Genomic DNA, 18368 nt, shown 5'->3' on the forward strand with positions numbered 1-18368 from the left:
GCAATTGGTCTTCAGAACAAAATTTTTAAAAACTGTGAATTTTTTTATGTATTGTTATAGAGAACCTTTAATATTCTGAAAATAAAAACAACAACAAAAACCTATTATAACAAAACCCTAGCATTTTGTAACCTTATAAATTGCCTCAGTAATTGACTTCTTGTTTTGAAAGCATGCTAAAAATGTACACACATAATTTCCAACGATCGTACATATTAGGTTTCTTATTCATAACGTAAGCAATTCACGGTACATATACTCTATTAATTCTGGCCCTCTATAAATACATGTGAAACAAAAGGTGAGAAAACAAGGCATACTAATATTAATTGGAAATTATTCCAATTACATGAATTTTGAGTTTCTAGACTTTTGAGAGTTAAAGAATACCAACGGTCCATGTACAGCCTGGTGAGTATAATTAATACTACTGTATTGTGTATCTGGAATTTGCTAAGAGAGTAGACCTTGTTTTGTCTTATTTATTTATTTATTTACTGACTAACGAGAAACAGAGTATTCTTTCTTACATTGCTTTGTAGATTTTGGGTGTTGTATCCAAAGAGAGGGCTGGATCAAAATATCTGCTTGGATAAACCGGAACCACATCCTCCTGCTATGCCGTAAGATTTGTAAAAGTGGGGTTTTACAGCCATGTCACGGTATCCCAAAGTACGGATGTTCCAGAATTTTATCTAGTCAGTCACTACAGAGGGAATACTTGAGTTGTTTCTAATCTTTTGTTATTCCAAAACATGCTACAATGAATAACCTTGCACGTCATTACCTGTATGTACGCAGATATGCCTCCAGGATAAACCCCCAAAACAGGATCACTAAATCAAAAATGCATTTGTGATTTTGAGGGAAAGGAGCGGTTAAGGGTGTTTCCTGGGCTTGGAGCTTGAGCACCCAGGTGGATAGCAGTGCTATACTTTAAACAGGGGGGAAAGGGGAGAGAAACGAGTTTGATTTTGAATATGTTCAGCATAAAGTATCTATGGGACATTCGAGGCTGCTGGATACAAACATCTGAGGCTCAGGAAACAGAGAGCTGGAGACCCTGAGAATGATCAACTTAAGGATGCTAACGGAGCTTGGGAATAGCTGAGATGACCAGGAAGGCACAGGTGATGTGAGAAGGCCCGAAGAATACCAGCTTTTACAGGGTCATCAGGAAGAGGATTTTCCAAAGGGGACTAAAGAAGTATGGGTGGTAAGAAGAGGTGGGGATGGGCTAAGGGGAGACTGGCAAGTATGCTGCCAAGGAAGGCAAGAAAAGAATGTTTCAAGAAAGAGTCTATGGTATCAACTGATAGCCAACAACAGGCAGGTTAGGTAAGAACCATATTAAGTACTATGGAGAACAGTGTTTCTCAAACTTCACTGCACACTGAAATAACCTGAAGAACTTAAAAAAAAATACATTCCAGAGCCCCATGCCAGCCCTACTAAATCATAATCTCCAGGGGTCAGGGCTCATGTCCTTGTATTTTCAACCATTCCTGCTGTGATTCTAAGGTGTCAGTTTTTGTAACTAGGTATAAGAAACATGAGACAATTTAAGACAAGGATCAAAAAATGTCCACCAGACAAAGAAGTCAGCAACCTTGGTAAGCACAGCTTCATGGGAATAAAGGACACAGAAGTGAGGTTGCATTTGGTTAGGAAGTAAACGGATGTTAAAGAAATTGAGAAAGAGAAAGAAAGATAGGCAATCTGCTCCAGAAATCTGGCTTTGAGAGAAGGTGAAAACCACAGATGAGTGGGAAGGGGAGAAGCAGGATCAAAGTAGGGATTTTTTTTATATATAAGATGAAAGAAACTTGAACATCTAAATGCTAATATAAAGAAGATATGAAAATGGTTTTCAAGGTCCAAGAGAGAGGAATAAGTCGAGCAAAATCCCCAAAGAGGAAAGAAGAGACTCCTGAGAACGCATGAAGGAGTTAAAATTAGTCCAAAATGTGAGGAAGACCATTTCTCTACTGTTACAGAAAAGGCAGTGCAAAAGTGGAAAGGATGTATGCCAAAGAAGGCACGTTGGCAGATTGGGTCACAACAAGTAGAGGAGGTTCCTCTCTGGTGGCTTCTATTTTCTCCAAGAAGTTAGGAGGCAGGGTCGTCTGCTAAGAGTGACACGGGTGAAGTGAGATTTGGGGAGTGAGAAAATATTAAACAGACACTCTGGAGAAGGAGAGAAGGGGGGTTGGAGAGATAAGAATATATATTTATTAGCAGATACCACTGAAAGGCCAGTTAATTCTGAAGTCCATCGATTTATACTAGTACCAAGATATATCCTTGTGTGATTTTTTTTCTAGTAGCAATCATAACTTAGATACAGGCTAGAAAAACAGACCAGTTGTTCCAGCCAACATGGAGCAATGCAAACCAGATTTAACTTCCTGCGTGAAACAACTGGGAACACCAAATAAAATATCTAGAAACAAAACAAAACAAAACTATGTTCAACACATTGGACATCGGGCAAAGAAGGATATGATCCCTAAGGGATGGGAAACTAATGAAGTGTGCCCATAACTGCCTCAGCTTACTGCCTGGAAAGCCTTTCCAGGTCACACTGAAGAGGCACGAACACAGGTAGGTAGTAGGTCTAGCTAAGTTGAGGAGAGGAAACTAGAAGTCTAAGGAGATCAAAGCAGCTAGAGCTTGAAAGACAGAGTATTAGAGAGTAGACAGCTGTCCAGAAAAAAGGCTGGATATTTCCAAATCCCCGAGTTTCTATCTGAGTACTGATCAGCACGTGCCGGTGAGGAAACTAACCAAAGCTGGAGACAGAACCGCCCAAAAAAGATTAGAGGGAACAATTTCAGGAGCTTACACTGGCAGGCAACAGCACCTGTTCTGAGCAACCAAAGTGAAAAACTTCATAACTCATGAGATTTGGGTACAGTACTGTTATAGGTTGAATTATCTCTCCCACAACGAAAATATATTTAAGTCTTAGTACCCAGTACCTCAGAATGTGGTCTTGTTTGGATCTTTACAGAGATAATCAAATTAAAATGAGGTCATTAGGGTGGGTCTTAATATGACTGGTGTTCTTATAAAACGGGAATTTGGACACAGAGACAGATATACGTAGATGGAAGAGGACTTGAAGAAGCATGAGAGAACACCTTGTGAAGACAGAGCATTGGAGTGAGGCATCTATAAACTTAAGGAATGCCAAAGATTGCCAGCAAATCACCAAAAGCTATGATGAAGCAAGGAAGAATTTCTGTACAGTTTTCAGAGGGAGCAAGGCCCTGCTGACATCTTGATTTCAGACTTCCAGCCTTCAGAATAATGAGGAAATAAATTTCCATTGTTTTAACCACCTAGCTTGTGGCACTTTGCTACAGCAGCCATAGGAAACCAGTATGAGTACACAGAAGGGTTTTGCTTCAGTAGTGGATCAAAGAAATAGAAAAAGAGATGCCTTATGTAAAAGCTGCTCTCATTCTACTTACAAGCACAACTAAAAAGAATCAAACTGTTCCCAAGTAACCTAATTGTATACCAGAACAAAGCCCAGAAGTGTCTAAAGGATAAAAAAACCCCTAGCACCCAAGAAGATAAAATTAAGAATACCTAACATCTAACAAAAAATTACAATGTATTTAAAGAAGCAGGCAAATATGATCTATAATGAGAAGAAAAATCAATCATGAACCAACCCAGAAATGACATAGATGATAGGACATTGAAAAAGTTGTTATATGGTATTTCACATATTCAAGAAGCTACAAGAAAGACTGAACATGCTAAGTAGAGACACAGAAGGTATGAAAAAAAGGTCAAACTTCTAATAGTGAAAACCAAAATATGAGAGATTAAAAATACAATGGATGAAATTAATATTAGCAGAGAAGACTAATGACTTGAAGACACAGCAGTAGAAATAATCTAAAATTAAACAAAGAGATTGAAAAAAAAGACTGGAAAAAATGAACAGAATATAGGTGAGCTGTAAAACAAACACAAGTGACCTAATACATGTGTAATTGAAGTCTTTAAAGGAAAGGGGGAGGTAGAAGATGGGTGAGTCAAAACCACAATCATAGTTGAGGATTTCAACATGCCTCTCTTAACAAGAAGAAAGAAAACACATAGAGACATGGAGGATTGGAAAAACATTATTAATCAACTTGACTGCATTGATAATTATAGCATATTACATTCCAAAACACCAGAACACACATTCTTCTCAAGGGTACAAATGAAAACATTCACCACAGAAGAGCTTGTCCTTGATGTTAAAGCAAGTTTAAATAAATACAAAAAGATGGGGCGGCCCGGGTGGCTCAGTTGGTTAAGTATCTGCCTTCAGCTTAGGTCATGATCCCCAGGGTCCTGGGATCAAGCCCCACATCAGGTTCCCTGCTCAGCAGGCAGTCTACTTATCCCTCTCCATCTGCCCCCACCCCCTTTCATGTTCTCTCTCGCTCGCTCTCTCTCAAAATAAATAAAATCTTAAAAAGAAAACCAAAAAGATTCAAGTCACATGAAGTATGTGCTATGATTATAATGGAATTAAATTAGAAATTAATAATTTTAAATATCTGGAAAACTCCCTAAATATTTTGACACAAACTAACATACTTCTAAATAACCCATGAATCAAATAAGAAAAAGAAAAATCAGAAAATGTTTGAACTAAGTGAAAATGAAAACACAACACATCAAAATTTGTGGGATGAGGTTAAAGCAGAGTTTAGAGGGAACTCTAAAAGAAGAGAAGGAAGGTCCCAAATCAATGGCATCAGTTTCTATCTTAAGAAAACAGGAAAAAAAAAAGGAGCAAATATACTCAAAGTGAGTAGAAGAAAGGAAACTAGACCAATATCTACAGACCAATATCTTTTAGGAATGCTGACACAAAAATCCTCAACAAAATGCTGGCACACTAAATCCAGCAATATATTAGAAGACAAAGAAGACGAAGACGAAGAAGAAGAAGAAAAAGAAGAAAAAGAAGGAGGAGGGGAAGGAGGAGGGGGAAAGAGGAGGAGGGGAGGGAGGAGAAGAAGAAGGAGGAGGAGAAGAAGAAACATCATGACTAAGTGGGATTAATCTCAGGAATGCAAGGGTTGGCTTAACATCTGAAAGCCAATTAATGTAATATACTAATATCAATAAAATAAAGGACATAAACCACATGATCATTTCAATAGACTCATAAAAGTCATTGAACAAAATCCAACACAATTTCTTGATAAAAACACCAAACTTGGAATAGGAGGGAACTTCCTCAACTTGCTAAAGGGGATCTATGAAAAATGCAGTTAACATCATAACTAACGGTCAAAAACTGAATGCTTTTCTCCCAAAATCAAGAACAAGATAAGGATGTTCACTCTTGCTGTTCAACATATATTGGAGATTCTAGTCAGGGCAACTAGGCAAGAAAAAGAAATAAGAAGGATCCATCTTGGAAAGAGAGAAGTAAAAGTATCTGTATTTACAGATGACATAATCTTGTATATAGAAAATCCTAAGGAATCCACTAGAAAACTAATAGAACTAATAAATGAGTTTAGCAAAGTACAAGATCAATGTGCAAAAATCAACTGTATTTCTATACAATCCAATGGAAAGAGAATCATCTTTTAACAAATAGATTCTGGATGGGTCATTTGCATATTAAAATCATTTAGGACAAAGGCAGGACTTCAGTTGGAAATATAACCATTGGTGAGATACCAAAGTGTTCACTGAATAAACGGGAATGACCAAGAGTTCTGCAGATGATGTCAAATAGGAAAGATAGAGGAGGTGGTGTCATGAGCCTCAAGAGAGCTTTATTCCTCAGCACAGAATAAGTTTCTACTCAACAGTGAAAAGATAACAATCTGGAAATAGCATTAGTAAACCAAGAGAATATTGACCAAACTTCTTCCTCGACATAAAGAAATATGATATATATAAAGAGCTTGGCATATCATAACAATCAATGCATGTTAGATGTACACTGATGATAATAATAAGGCATTTTATACACAGTAGACAGGAGCACTTGTTTATTCCCATTTCTTAAGTTATATCATGTGATTTTTTTTACTACCATCATTAGTTTTGCAGTCTAAACCTATCTACAATGAATAGCAACATATGGTATAAAGAGGACAACTGAGTTACAGTTAGAAAGTGAAAATGCAATTGCCTGTAGTTGCCAAATAAAGACACTACTAACCCTCTAGGGCATGATTAAAAAAAAAAAAAAAAAAGATTCCATATGTATTCCTTAACAAAGCAAGACTTGTCAGTTCTAACAAAATTTAATATGCCCTGGTAGTTTGAGACTCGCCCTATAGAGCAATTAAATTAAATTAAAACCTAAAAGATCTCCAGAAAAGATAACTTTATAGCTTAGTAAAACACATATTTCAAATATCATTATCCTTTATATAATTAATACACTAAACAACCATTAATATAAATGGAATTTTAAATTAATCCAAGTTCAAGATTACTTACTTCACTATAATTTGAGGGCAAATAAGGGAGAATTATTACTCACAAATACTAAGCACTTAAAGAATGCTCAAGGTACATTACATTCAATGAAATAAAAGTTATAGCTCCTTTTCTATATGCGAAGAATTCATTGGAAAAATAACCAAAAGATTTCATAAAATGATATGGAGGAGAGGTATTTATACTATGCTGTGACATATGCTGTGTTACTACCCATCAATCTAGACATTAGCTAATATACCTTATCTCAAAACTTAGTGACAGACTGGAGTATCATAAGCCATATTACCTTCTTAACATCTTTCAAACGCTCTGGAGACATAAAAGCTTTAAGATAATAAGTTTGTGGTGACAATCTTACTGCCATAGGAACTACTAAAGGGAAACTTGGGAAAAACTTACATAGAGAAATTTTAGTGCAACACAGTAAATCTTTTCTCATGTACTGGAAGAAAATGCAGGCAATTATAGGTAAATAAAGAACTGGTTCTGGCTGCATCCCTTAAGCTGCTCTGTAATAATTAGATACTATGAAACCATATGCTTCTCACCTTCATTCAGGCACAAGAACCAACTACACAGGAAAATTCTACTCATCCCCATGATAGAATAATAGGTATCATCACACTTAAAAAAAAAAGCATTCTAATAACTAAAACTACTTCTACCTGTTAAAAACTGGTTTGTAGTACCTGTATTTTATTAATTCTCACTTTGCAAAATCACTCTGTTCTCTCTACCTAGAAGTCTGGCCCCAGATCTTCCAACGGTTAACTCTGTATTACACAGATCTTAGCTCGAAAGGCACTTCTCAGATGAACTTTCTTCTCTGACCCCTTAGCCACGGGAGTCACCAAGCCGACTACTACCTCCAATCAGTATTATTCCCAATGTCCTATCACTCATAAGTTACGATATCTCACTATTCATTGGATGGATTACTGATTCTCTTCCCCCACTAGAATACATACATAAGGACTGAGAGATACTGTTCATCTCGTTCATTTGTCCCTGGTGCCTAGAAGAATGCCTGGCATATATTCAATAAATTTTAGTAAATAAACCAATGAATTTCTAGGTAGGGAAGGATAAGTGATTAAGTGGACTCTGGTTATTCCTCTGCATAGACTCCCCTTCTCCTGTGGGTTTCTTACTTTGATTTCCACAGCCATCATCACGCCAGTACCCCTGGAATATACAGTGTTAAGTTCAAAACTCTGGTTCTGATTTGGAGAAAAAACCAAAACAAATAATCTTTCAGTATTTACCCTTTAGCACTGCAACACAAATAAACAATTTAAGTTTTTTTTTATTAAATACACGGGAATAATAATAATAAAAGTCACTATAGAATTACACATCTTCACCTCAAAGAGTCAGTAGGTCATCTCCTTGCCTTTCTTTTAGCCCTCCCAGCTACCTCTATGCTTTAATGTGGAAGTGCTATCATAAAACCTAGTACATGGAAACTCATCCAACTAACTTGGAAGGAAAGGACAGAGGGAGGGAGAAAAAGAGAGAGGGAGTGATGGAAGGGAAAGATAGGAAGAAAGAGAGAGAAAAATGAAAATGATCACATTCTAACTCTGCTGTTTCCAAATGACCCTCATTGCCAGGTCTGGGTTCCAGTCTGACAGAGCATTCCAGCCATCTCTTACCATTCACCTGTCTGATGCCTTCCTCTCTAGCAAGTATGTAAGTCATGCAGCTAGCCATCTCCAAGTTTTTGCTAATAGATTGCTTTCCTCCAACCCTTCTGGCTAAGCCCAGTTCACCTTTTAAAAGTTAGCTGAGGAGTCACCTTTCCCAGCAAGTTTTCCCTAATCTTCCCACAATAAGCTAGGTGCTTCTCCTCATATATTATAATCAGTTGTCTCTGACTCTGTCTTCCCCCTTAGACTAGTATTCTTGAGAGATTATCTCTTACACATCATTGTATTCCAAATGCCTTAGCGAAGTGTCTAGTGTACAGTAAGCATTCAATATATGACAGTTAGATGGATGGATACCATTTTTCTACCAGCAACTGCAGGACTATGAAGATTAATACACTAAATAACCTCATTCTTCGAGTGAGACACTGTCCCCTGAGAAAGTGCCCTTATCCTCTATCTGCACCCCAGAACCAGAATACAAAAATACAAGTACAGGACTGTGAGAATCATTCTTTCTCAGGTGAGACCTCTATAGGTAATAAAGATACATTAGAGTGGATAGATTTGAACATAGAATCACTGACACTTCCTGAAGTTAATGCTATAAATTAATTTTTTAAATCCATTAATCTACCCCACCCTACCTTACTTACTCTTTCTGAACTTCCTGCTTATTTTGGTCATACCCTGTAGATGTTACTGAGAGCAAATGGCTCTCATACACTGCCTCAGTATATTCCGATTGCTCAATCAATGACCATTCCTCAGTGTTTTGCATTTCTTAGTGTTTATACAGTTCAGATATCTATGTTCAATCCCCCAAGTAAAGAAAAACAGAAATAATTTGAAAGTTAGTATGTCAGAGATCAGAGAACATACGATACATATGGTAGGGAAAATGGATATTTAACACACATAAATGCAGAATATTATTTATGTTTTAAAGATAATTTTGGGTTTATTTCTGAGCAAGTTTTCTTTTGAGGGAAAATAAAAGAACGAATAATTTATTTTTTTATTTTTTTTAAAGATTTTATTTATTTATTTGACAGAGATAGAGACAGCCAGCGAGAGAGGGAACACAAGCAGGGGGAGTGGGAGAGGAAGAAGCAGGCTCATAGTGGAGGAGCCTGACGTGGGGCTCGATCCCATAACGCCGGGATCGCGCCCTGAGCCGAAGGCAGACGCTTAACTGCTGTGCCACCCAGGCGCCCCAAGAATGAATAATTTAAAAAGAATTAAAATCAGAGGGGCACCTGGGTGGCTCAGTTGTTACGTGTCTGCCTTCGGCGCAGGTGAAGATTCCCAGGGTCCTGGGATGGAGCCCCACACTGGATTCCCTGCTCAGCGGAGAGCCTGCTTCTCCCTCTCCCTCTACCTGCTGTTCTGCCTGCTTGTGTGCTCTCTCTCTCTCTCTCTCTGTCAAATAAATAAATTAAATAAATAAATCTTTAAAAAAAGAAAATTAAAATCAGAAAAATTCATGGTCAAATAAACGTTTTAAGTGCTGAACTTAGATATCAATGGTGTAATACTGCAATATGAGTCTATTTTACATAGGGCAGACACATTCAAATTGAATTTTCCTCCGCAGGAGGCTTATTCTTTTCTAATAATCACTAAATGATAAATATTTTTACTTTTCTAATTTCTTTTCTTGTTCCTTTGATAAATAAGCCCCATAAACAACTACGACTAGATTTTGTACCTTCAATTTTGCACTTCATTGAAACATCTGGTTTATCTGGAGCACTTCATTATGTGTTCCAGACAAACCAACTACTAAGAACACATTAAACTGTGAGTAAACTCTATCATTTGCTTTATTAATAGCTCATTTTTTAGAACTATTGAACTGTTAATTATATTTCAAAGTTTACTTAGAAATGTGAGTTCACATGGAACAAACACATGAGGCAACATCATTACTGGCCAACTCCCCAAATCAATAATATCCTTTCCTTTGAGACATAATGAGACCTTGTATATAATTTATTGTAATTCCACTGATATTTCTCAGACAATTTTAAATCATTTCATTGGCTCTTTAACAAGGAAGAAAATAGCTCTACGTTCTTTTAAAAGAACAGCTTTCCTGGGGTGCCTGGATGGCATAGTCAGTTAAGCATCCAACTTTTGATTTTGGCTTGGGTAGTGATCTTGGGGTCCTGGAATCAAGCCCTGCGTCAGGATCCATGCCCAGCGTGGAGTCGGCTTGGGATTCTCTCCCCTCCCTCGCTGCCTCTCCCCATTGCTCTCTCTCTCTCTAATAAATAAATAAATCTTTAAAAAAAAAAAAAAAAACCCAAACAACAAAAAAAGCTTTCCTGAAATGGAAGAGTACAAACAATAGAGCCAAAAAATACCCAATTCATAAATTATGGAAAATCTCAATTTTAGGAAAGAATGCTACAAATCTAATATTCATTGACCTATTTTTCATATCATCTACACATGCTACAAATTTCTAACTAAGGGTCTTGTCTTCTAGCAAATAATCAAATTAAACCACATCATTCATCTTTTTAATTTGTACATATTTGACATGATTTTTACTTCTAAGATATGCTTCACCAAGACAAAATCTCATTTCTTTTGGTCACAGAGTGTAATTTCCTGGGAATTGCTATTTATAAAATTCCCCATTAATGAATTCAAAAAATGGGTCCTTTGCTGATTTTAATTACATATTATTAAAGGAAAAATTCTACTTTTTTGTAGACATGATCGATTTTTTTTTTTTGTAGAAATGATAACTTTCTTCCTTTACAAAAATAAAAGTACCAACTATTTCTGATTTGCTAAGATTTATTAGAAAGAAAAAGTGCCTTGGTTTGTTGTCTCTTTTAAAATGGTTGGGATCAAAGTTTTGATTATCTAAGAGTATATATCTAAATACTCTGAAAATATAGTCATTCAGAGTTCAGAGACTGGGAACCTCAGCTATATGAAAAGCCTTAATCCTAAAAGTAAGTTTTAAAGGATTCCAACCAACAAAAATCTCTTTAATATGTGCAAGTTGAACCTTCCTCAAATTCTCTCCTAGGCAATTAACTGCATGTACAATTAAAAAATCAAATTAGAGAGATAAATAAATAATATTACAGCATGAAAAAAAAAATGGTAGTTAACAGTAGAGAGAACTATCAAAATAACACAGAAGATCTGGAGATACATACCAAAGCATCTATAGGTGAATGGATATGATATCCAAGATATACTTCAAAATAATCCATGTCTAGGGGAGAATCAAATGAAGGGTATAAAAGAGACAGGTTTGGTCATGTGTTGATTATGGAAGCCAGGTGATGGATAAAGAGGGTTTATCATAGTATTCTCTCTACTTTTGTATATGCTTCAAAACTTTGCTAATAAAAAGTAAAACAACAACAAAAACAAACATGGAATTATAAGCCAATAGTCCCTGAAGATATCCATTAGTTATGAACAATCCTATAATGGCCAAATTCAAACGCCTTATCTTATATGATCTCTCCATCAAATGACACTGCCTCACACCTTTCCCTAAATTCTGTGTCTTTTGTTTTCCAAACTTTCTGACTCCTTTCTTCTCAATCTCTTTAGCTGGGTCTTCTTTCTTTGCATCCCTCCAAAGTTTGGAGATCCTCAAAGCCCTTGTCTTTTCAAACTTTGTGGACAATCGCAGGGCGTTAATTACAACTACATGTTAATGACCCTCACATTGTCATTTTCCACCCCCATATCTCAGGAGTACTAGAAGTGTATTTTCAATCCTATACTTCGGATTGTATTCACACTTGGTAAATTTTACTACATCCTCTCCTTAGCTGTACTTTCTACTTTGCCTCATATACTCACATAGATCTTCTACTAATAACTCAAATTCAATATGTTTGAAAAAAACCCCAATTCATAATCTTTCTTTACATTTCTCCACCAAAAGCAGTAGCTCTCCTCTCAGCTTCTTAGTTTCTGCAAATGGTACCCAATCAACCAGGTGTCCAAGTCATGCTTATCTGGGCCCTCTCTTTCTCATATCCTTTCAATTCTATTTCTTCCTATTGTTACTGCTACAAGACTCCTTCAGCTCTCTTTACCTCTTTGCTGGGACCACTGCCAAGGCTTCCTAACTGCTTTTCTGTCTTCTGGTTTCAGAATTCTAATTCCAATCCATCACATAGAGTTGCCAGATTAGAAGATTATGTCTAAAGATTTCACTCCCCTGATCAAAAATCTCTGATGGGTCCCCTCTGCCTACTAAATAAATCTGAATTCTCTGACCACATAGTCAATGCCCTTTACATGACCTAAGCTCCAATCAAACTGACCTCTAATGGTGTTTTTATTTTTCACTTTATGAAGAAAATGCACTCTTTTCCTTCTGCTACCTAGTATAGCTAATTTAATGTAGGTCTTACTCCCACCCCTACCCCACCCCCAATATTTGTTGGCTGTTTGAGGGCAGGGATCATATCTTGGTATCTCCCCACAGAAATTAACACAGTAATGTTTGTGAAGGAAGGAAAATAAGACTTCAGGATAAAAACCAATTCAATTTAGGCTACCAAATAGTATTTCAATTCCTTTTCCTACAGATGTAGCCTTTCCAGAATATGTACATAGAATAAAAAACATTTTTTACCTGTTATTACATTTATATCTGGGTACTGGTTTTCACACAGACCAACAGCTTTGCTATCTCTCTCAAAAGCCTCTCGAAGTTCTTTCTTGACTGCTGCCGAACCACATAATCGGTACAGGCCTACCACCTAAAAATAAAATTATGGCCATATTATGGTAAATTTGATAAAGAGAAAATATAATTGCATATAATGTATAAGTCACATGAAATTGGTAATCAAATATGTTCTGATGACATTTAATTAAAAATACCTCAGCTTTTGAAATCTCACCATAGACTATATTCATCAGTTGAATAAAAACATTCTATTCTTTCATTTAAATTCAAACAATATACTATGATTTCTGTAGTGCTAGCTCTCTTATCTTAAGATACAAGCCCTTCACTTTAGTTTTATATACTCAGCTAATATCTCCATGCCCCAAGGTCACGCCCTTTCACATCTTTTGCTCTAAACTGAAGAAATGCCGCACGGTGGTTACAAGGATTTTGGATTCCATAAAGCCCCACTCTATCACTCCTTGCTTAGTGAATTTGGGCAAGTTATTTAATCTCTTTAAATCTCGGTTTATTTATCCATTTAAAAAGCATATACTTGAAATAAGATTCCAGTATACTATTTGTGTGAAGTTATCTTTGTAGGGAAAAAAAAAAAAGATTGTAGGGAAGAAATAAAACAAACCTGGAATTTTTTTAACTTACTAAATTAATTGATTATAAAGTGATAAAGGAAATTCAATTAAAATAATATATTAAAGGTAAAATAAAACCTTTAGTTCAAAATATATATAAGACCCACCCTCCCCTCAACCTACACTAAAATGATTTATTTTTTAAACATTGCTAATTCATACAGGAGATAAAATATTAAGTCTTAGGAAGCTCACTATAAATTTGCTGAGAGGAAATCAACACAGTATTAAAGAGAAAACATGTCTGATTAAGCAATCAGAGTTTAAAAAAAAATAAACCTTCAAGAAAACCAAGAAAAATAAGTGATTATTAACTATACTTCCACATCCACTATTTAGGAAGCCGAATCACCTTGAATTGAAGGAAGTTATAAAGAAATTATTTCAAGACAGAAATAAAGTAAAAACAAACAATGAAGATCCCCAAGGATTTGAACTAGGAATCACTTTAAAACCTTATAAACAATCTAGGAGAAAGAGTATACAAATGAAATTTCCAGGTGTACTTATGACACAAACCTCTCCAAGTCATTAAATAAATGATAGAATATAGAAGGTGGGTCTCGATACAAGAAAGTGTCACTAGTAGATACAGAGAATGTTATCCAAAATATTGGAGATGATAAACTATTAAATATTAATTGGAAGACAGTAAGGAACCTACAACAATTTCTTTTTTTTTTAAGATTTATTTATTTATTTGAGAGAGAATGTGTGCATGTGAGCAAGGTGAGGGGCAGAGGGAGAGGGAGGAGAGAAGCAGACTCCCCACTGAGTGCGGAGCCCAACGTGGAGCTTGACCTCATGACCCTTGAGATCATGACCTGAGCCTCAATAACAGTCAGATGCTTAACTGATTGGGCCACCCAGGTGTCCCAGGAATCTGCAACTATTTTTAAGAGAAGGTAATGCAAGGTGCTGCTATATTCCAAAGGATCAACATAATATAGGAAACTAAGGAATATACTGAGAAGGAAATTTCCTACTCTGGTCCACCCTCATAGTGCATTCACACTGAGAATAGCATGTCTTCTGCTGGTCATGTCTCATAAGGCATGGGAGAACCATAGATGATCCAGAAAATAAAGCTAAACTATTAAACAGGATCAAAGAAAATGCTATCACATGAGAAAAAACTAACTCGAGTAGACTGCTCTGGTGTAAGCACACTTAAGTGTCACAAATTCCCTAATAAAGATGTATCCCCTTCAACTTGAGAAGGAGATGAACCCAGAATAAATTAAAGAAAGGAATACTTCAGTAGTAATCAGTTGATGGACATGCTATCTCGAAAGGTGAAAAAAGGAAGAGAGAGATCTAATACAGACATTTCAAGGAAAGGACACTTGAGGATATTATCCCTAACTTCAGAGGTTGACTTCTTGAAGTACAAGCTCGATGCCTCTATCAGAGACAGAATTGTACTGGATTGACCATGAGTATGATTTCCACAATCATCTTTCCCACTAGAAGCACGGGATAGGTGGTAGTAGCCTTCAAAGCATTTGGAAGATGCCACAAACTACTTCTGTAAGACTGTTAAAGCCTCATGTTCATGATAACAATAGCAAGAATAATTACTGACTAAAAAGGTAAACAAAATCTAAGCAGTGTGCAAGTCTGTAAAATACAGACACAATAAGCCTCTTTCTCTGTGTGTTGGGCAGGGGGCGGTGAAGCAAAAAACAACAATAACAAAAAAAAAAGCCAAGAAAAAAAAATAAAAGTGTTTAAACTTGCATTTCCAAATGTACTACTATAAATTTTACTTTTCAGTTCACAGGAAATAATTATTTTTAATACGCCATTTTTTAAGAGTATTTATTTGAGTGAGAGAGAGCAGAAGCTGGGGGAGGGAGAGGGAGAAGCAGACTCCCCACGGAGCAGGAAGCCCGATGCAGGACTGGATCCCAGGGCCCTGGAATCATGACCTGAGCTGAAGGCAGATGCTTACCCGACTGAGCCACCCACCAGGTGCCCCATCACAGGTAATAATTCTTTATTAAAATAGCTATTTCTAAACTGTAAGTATAGAAATAAAAAGCACTGCTAAAAATGTTTTACTATTTAAAACAAGTTACAACAGTCTTATATATCCATTCTTTATAAAATATTTCAGAAAAGAGACTATACAAGTACAGTGCTATTTGAGTTACTTATTTTAATATTCAATTGTAAACGTTTCTGTTTAATAATTAGCTTTACAGTCTGCCTAATCTCTGACTTCTCTACATGCTGCCTTAAAAAAGGCGGGGGGGGGGGGGGACAGAAAACCTTAAGAGAAAGGAACCGGACCAAAAGTTAGATTGGAAACTAAAGGCCTCAATCTCATGTAGACAACATAAACTCAATCTGAATAATATACCTAAGAAGAGGTTTTAAAAGTTCAGATGTCCTTCCTATCTCTCAGCTTCAGAAAGCTACTTCATCTATTTTTATAGATATCAGCAAATAAAGACCTAAAGACATGAAGTGACTTGTTCAACATCACACAGTGAATTAATAATTGAGGAGAAACCAGTACCTGTCTCCTGCATCTTTAATACAAAACCCCACTAAACTACTTACACTGTTTCCGTAGTTTCCACATCAGGTCCAAGGTGAGTTATTTTAAAATCTTCTCTACATATAAAGAAATCATAGTTCAGACGTGGGGATACTTACCCTTGATGTTTTTAATTAGTGTCATAAATTCTGATAGCAGTAAAGCAGAAATACCTCAGAAATACTGATGGTAGGCTTAATTTTTGAATAGAAACAATTGCTTGTGCCTCAGAATAATATACTCAGTGATATGCTGTTTCTCATTGTCATAGTCCACACGTGTTAATGAAAATAAAGAAAGATGAGATCTAATAAACTGGTGAATATTACATATCTGATTACATTTAACACCAGGGTTTTTGTTTAATGGACTGCTTTTACCTTCTTATTTATTTATTTAACCTTCTTATTTAAAAGGAAAAGAGAATGAGAAATGTTTCTAGTAGGCCCTCTCTTCATCCTCCAAGCCATCCCAAAGTTCAGAGACAGATAAGCTGATGCTTCCTAAAGAGTGGGATGAGGGAGAGTTGGGGGTAAGGGCAGGGAGTTCGCTTTAGGAGTAAAGTGGGTTTTTAAGATTCACCGTTGGAATTCTGTACCATAAGAAGGTCAAACCATGCAGAAACATTCCTGAAATAAATTAGTCTTTGCCTATCTTATCAGCTCTGGCTTTTCCTAGGAATGCCATTGTAAAGCAATCCTGATATGTAGGTATAAGGCCCATGCAGCTTTGCTTCACAACCTAAACCGTGGAACCAGCTAGCATGCTCTCAATTGCTCACTGACAACACAGGTGAAGGTATGAATTATACCCTGAACAGTAATGGAATAAAAATAAAAAACAGGAATGAGAAAATGTCTCAATTGGATTTTTTTAACCTTACCTTCCTTCCCCTAAGACCTAACTATAAATATAATTAATTAATTAAGGTAGATAAATAGATAAGGAGGTAGAGAGAAACAGTGAAATGGATACCTGACAGCCTCTCTTTTCAATCTCCGTAATACATTTTTGTATCAGGAGTGGCACCATCAGTCCTGTATTTTCTTTCTCTACAACTTTTCGAATATCAACACCAAACATTACTGGTTCTCGATTTATATCCAGTCCATGAAGAGAATTCTCCCACTGCTCCAGAAGAGTCACTTTCACATAAATAAGCCCTCTGGGCTCAAGTTTGACAGCCAACTGATGTGTCTTTGTCACTCTGAATAAGGTGGGGAGAACCACAGTTCCATGACAACACACTCGATTTTTTCTTGGAGTCGGTTCCCAACTGAATACTACTAATTTCAAATGCTGTGCATTTTCAATTTCTATGTTGAAAGTATGATCCATGTCTAAAAATGTTGTCCGACATGTGAGCAAAGCTGTTCTTGCTTTGTTTACTGAATCTACCTGAATTGCACAGAAGACGTCTTTTGAATCTATCCGAGGTGGTTTTAAATCCTCAGCACCGTAGAAATGCACACTCATGAGCCCAGATATGTACTGTGAACATTTAGGCTGATCAGAAAAACTATAATGTCTAAAAGCATCAATGTCTATTTCACTCTTGCTACAACTATTTGGAATTATTTCTCTTCCCTTTCCAAATTTGTTTTCAGATCCGTGTTTGCTAGATTTAGTTATAAGCTCAGGTGAATCTCCATCACTGAGGTAACCACCTTTACACGAATACTTAGAACTCATGAATGTTTTCTTCTGGTAGTTGTGCTGAGAAGATACGCTGGTATCCAAATGGTACCGACTTATAACATTCCTCTTAGCAGCTGTGGTTGTGTTCCCAGAAGGCAGAATATCAGTATGATGAATTTCCTGACAGTTACATTTAGACAAGGAAGGAGTATTATCTGAACTGTTCATATGATTCAAAGTTCCTTTAACGCTCAGCTTTCGGCTAAGTTCTGGCAACTTTTTCATTTTCATGGAAAGTTTCCTCACGGTTCGTGGAGACTTTATTTTATCTGGGAAAGACCAGTTAATTGAGCTACTTTTTTTCACAGGGCTAGGGCTTGGAGAAGATGGTTCTGGCACTCCCAATTCAGTCTTATTTGCAGCAGCTAGGATCCCAGGACCTTAAAAAACAAACAAACAAAAAAGATATTATAAGGTGATATGTTCTGATTCCTACTTTATAAATCATCAACTAAACAAACTCTTACATGGACAGATTTTTTTCTCTTGTTTCATCTCATTGGAGAGATTTAGTTATTACAAGTTTAGGTAAATCTCCATTTACCTAACAGAGTATCAAGGATTTCCTGGGGTGTCTGGATGACTCAGTTGGTTGAGCATGCAACTCTTGATCTTGGTGTTGTTAAGTTTGGGCCCCCACATTGGGTGTAGAGATTACTTAAAAATAAAAT

General features: G+C 36.4%; 1 protein-coding gene across 5 annotated transcripts in view; it reads right to left on the reverse strand.

The window, feature by feature from the left end:
- Window positions 1-18368, reverse strand: part of SYDE2 (synapse defective Rho GTPase homolog 2) — a 78828-nt gene that overhangs the window by 42093 nt on the left and 18367 nt on the right. For all 5 annotated transcript variants that reach the window (XR_015726285.1, XM_087866069.1, XM_087866068.1 and 2 more), the window contains exons 3-4: window positions 16975-18077; window positions 12763-12889 (exon numbers count right to left, since the gene is read on the reverse strand). Coding sequence is in view for 4 of the 5 variants with exons in the window: in XM_087866069.1 (XP_087722195.1) it covers window positions 12763-12889; window positions 16975-18077 (1230 nt within the window). In the remaining variant the exon portion in view is untranslated. The remainder of the gene's footprint in view (window positions 1-12762; window positions 12890-16974; window positions 18078-18368) is intronic.

Source organism: Ursus americanus, chromosome 12 (genome assembly GCF_024610735.1).
Source record: "Ursus americanus isolate L20-20 chromosome 12, mUrsAme1.1.p, whole genome shotgun sequence".
Taxonomy (NCBI): domain Eukaryota; kingdom Metazoa; phylum Chordata; class Mammalia; order Carnivora; family Ursidae; genus Ursus; species Ursus americanus.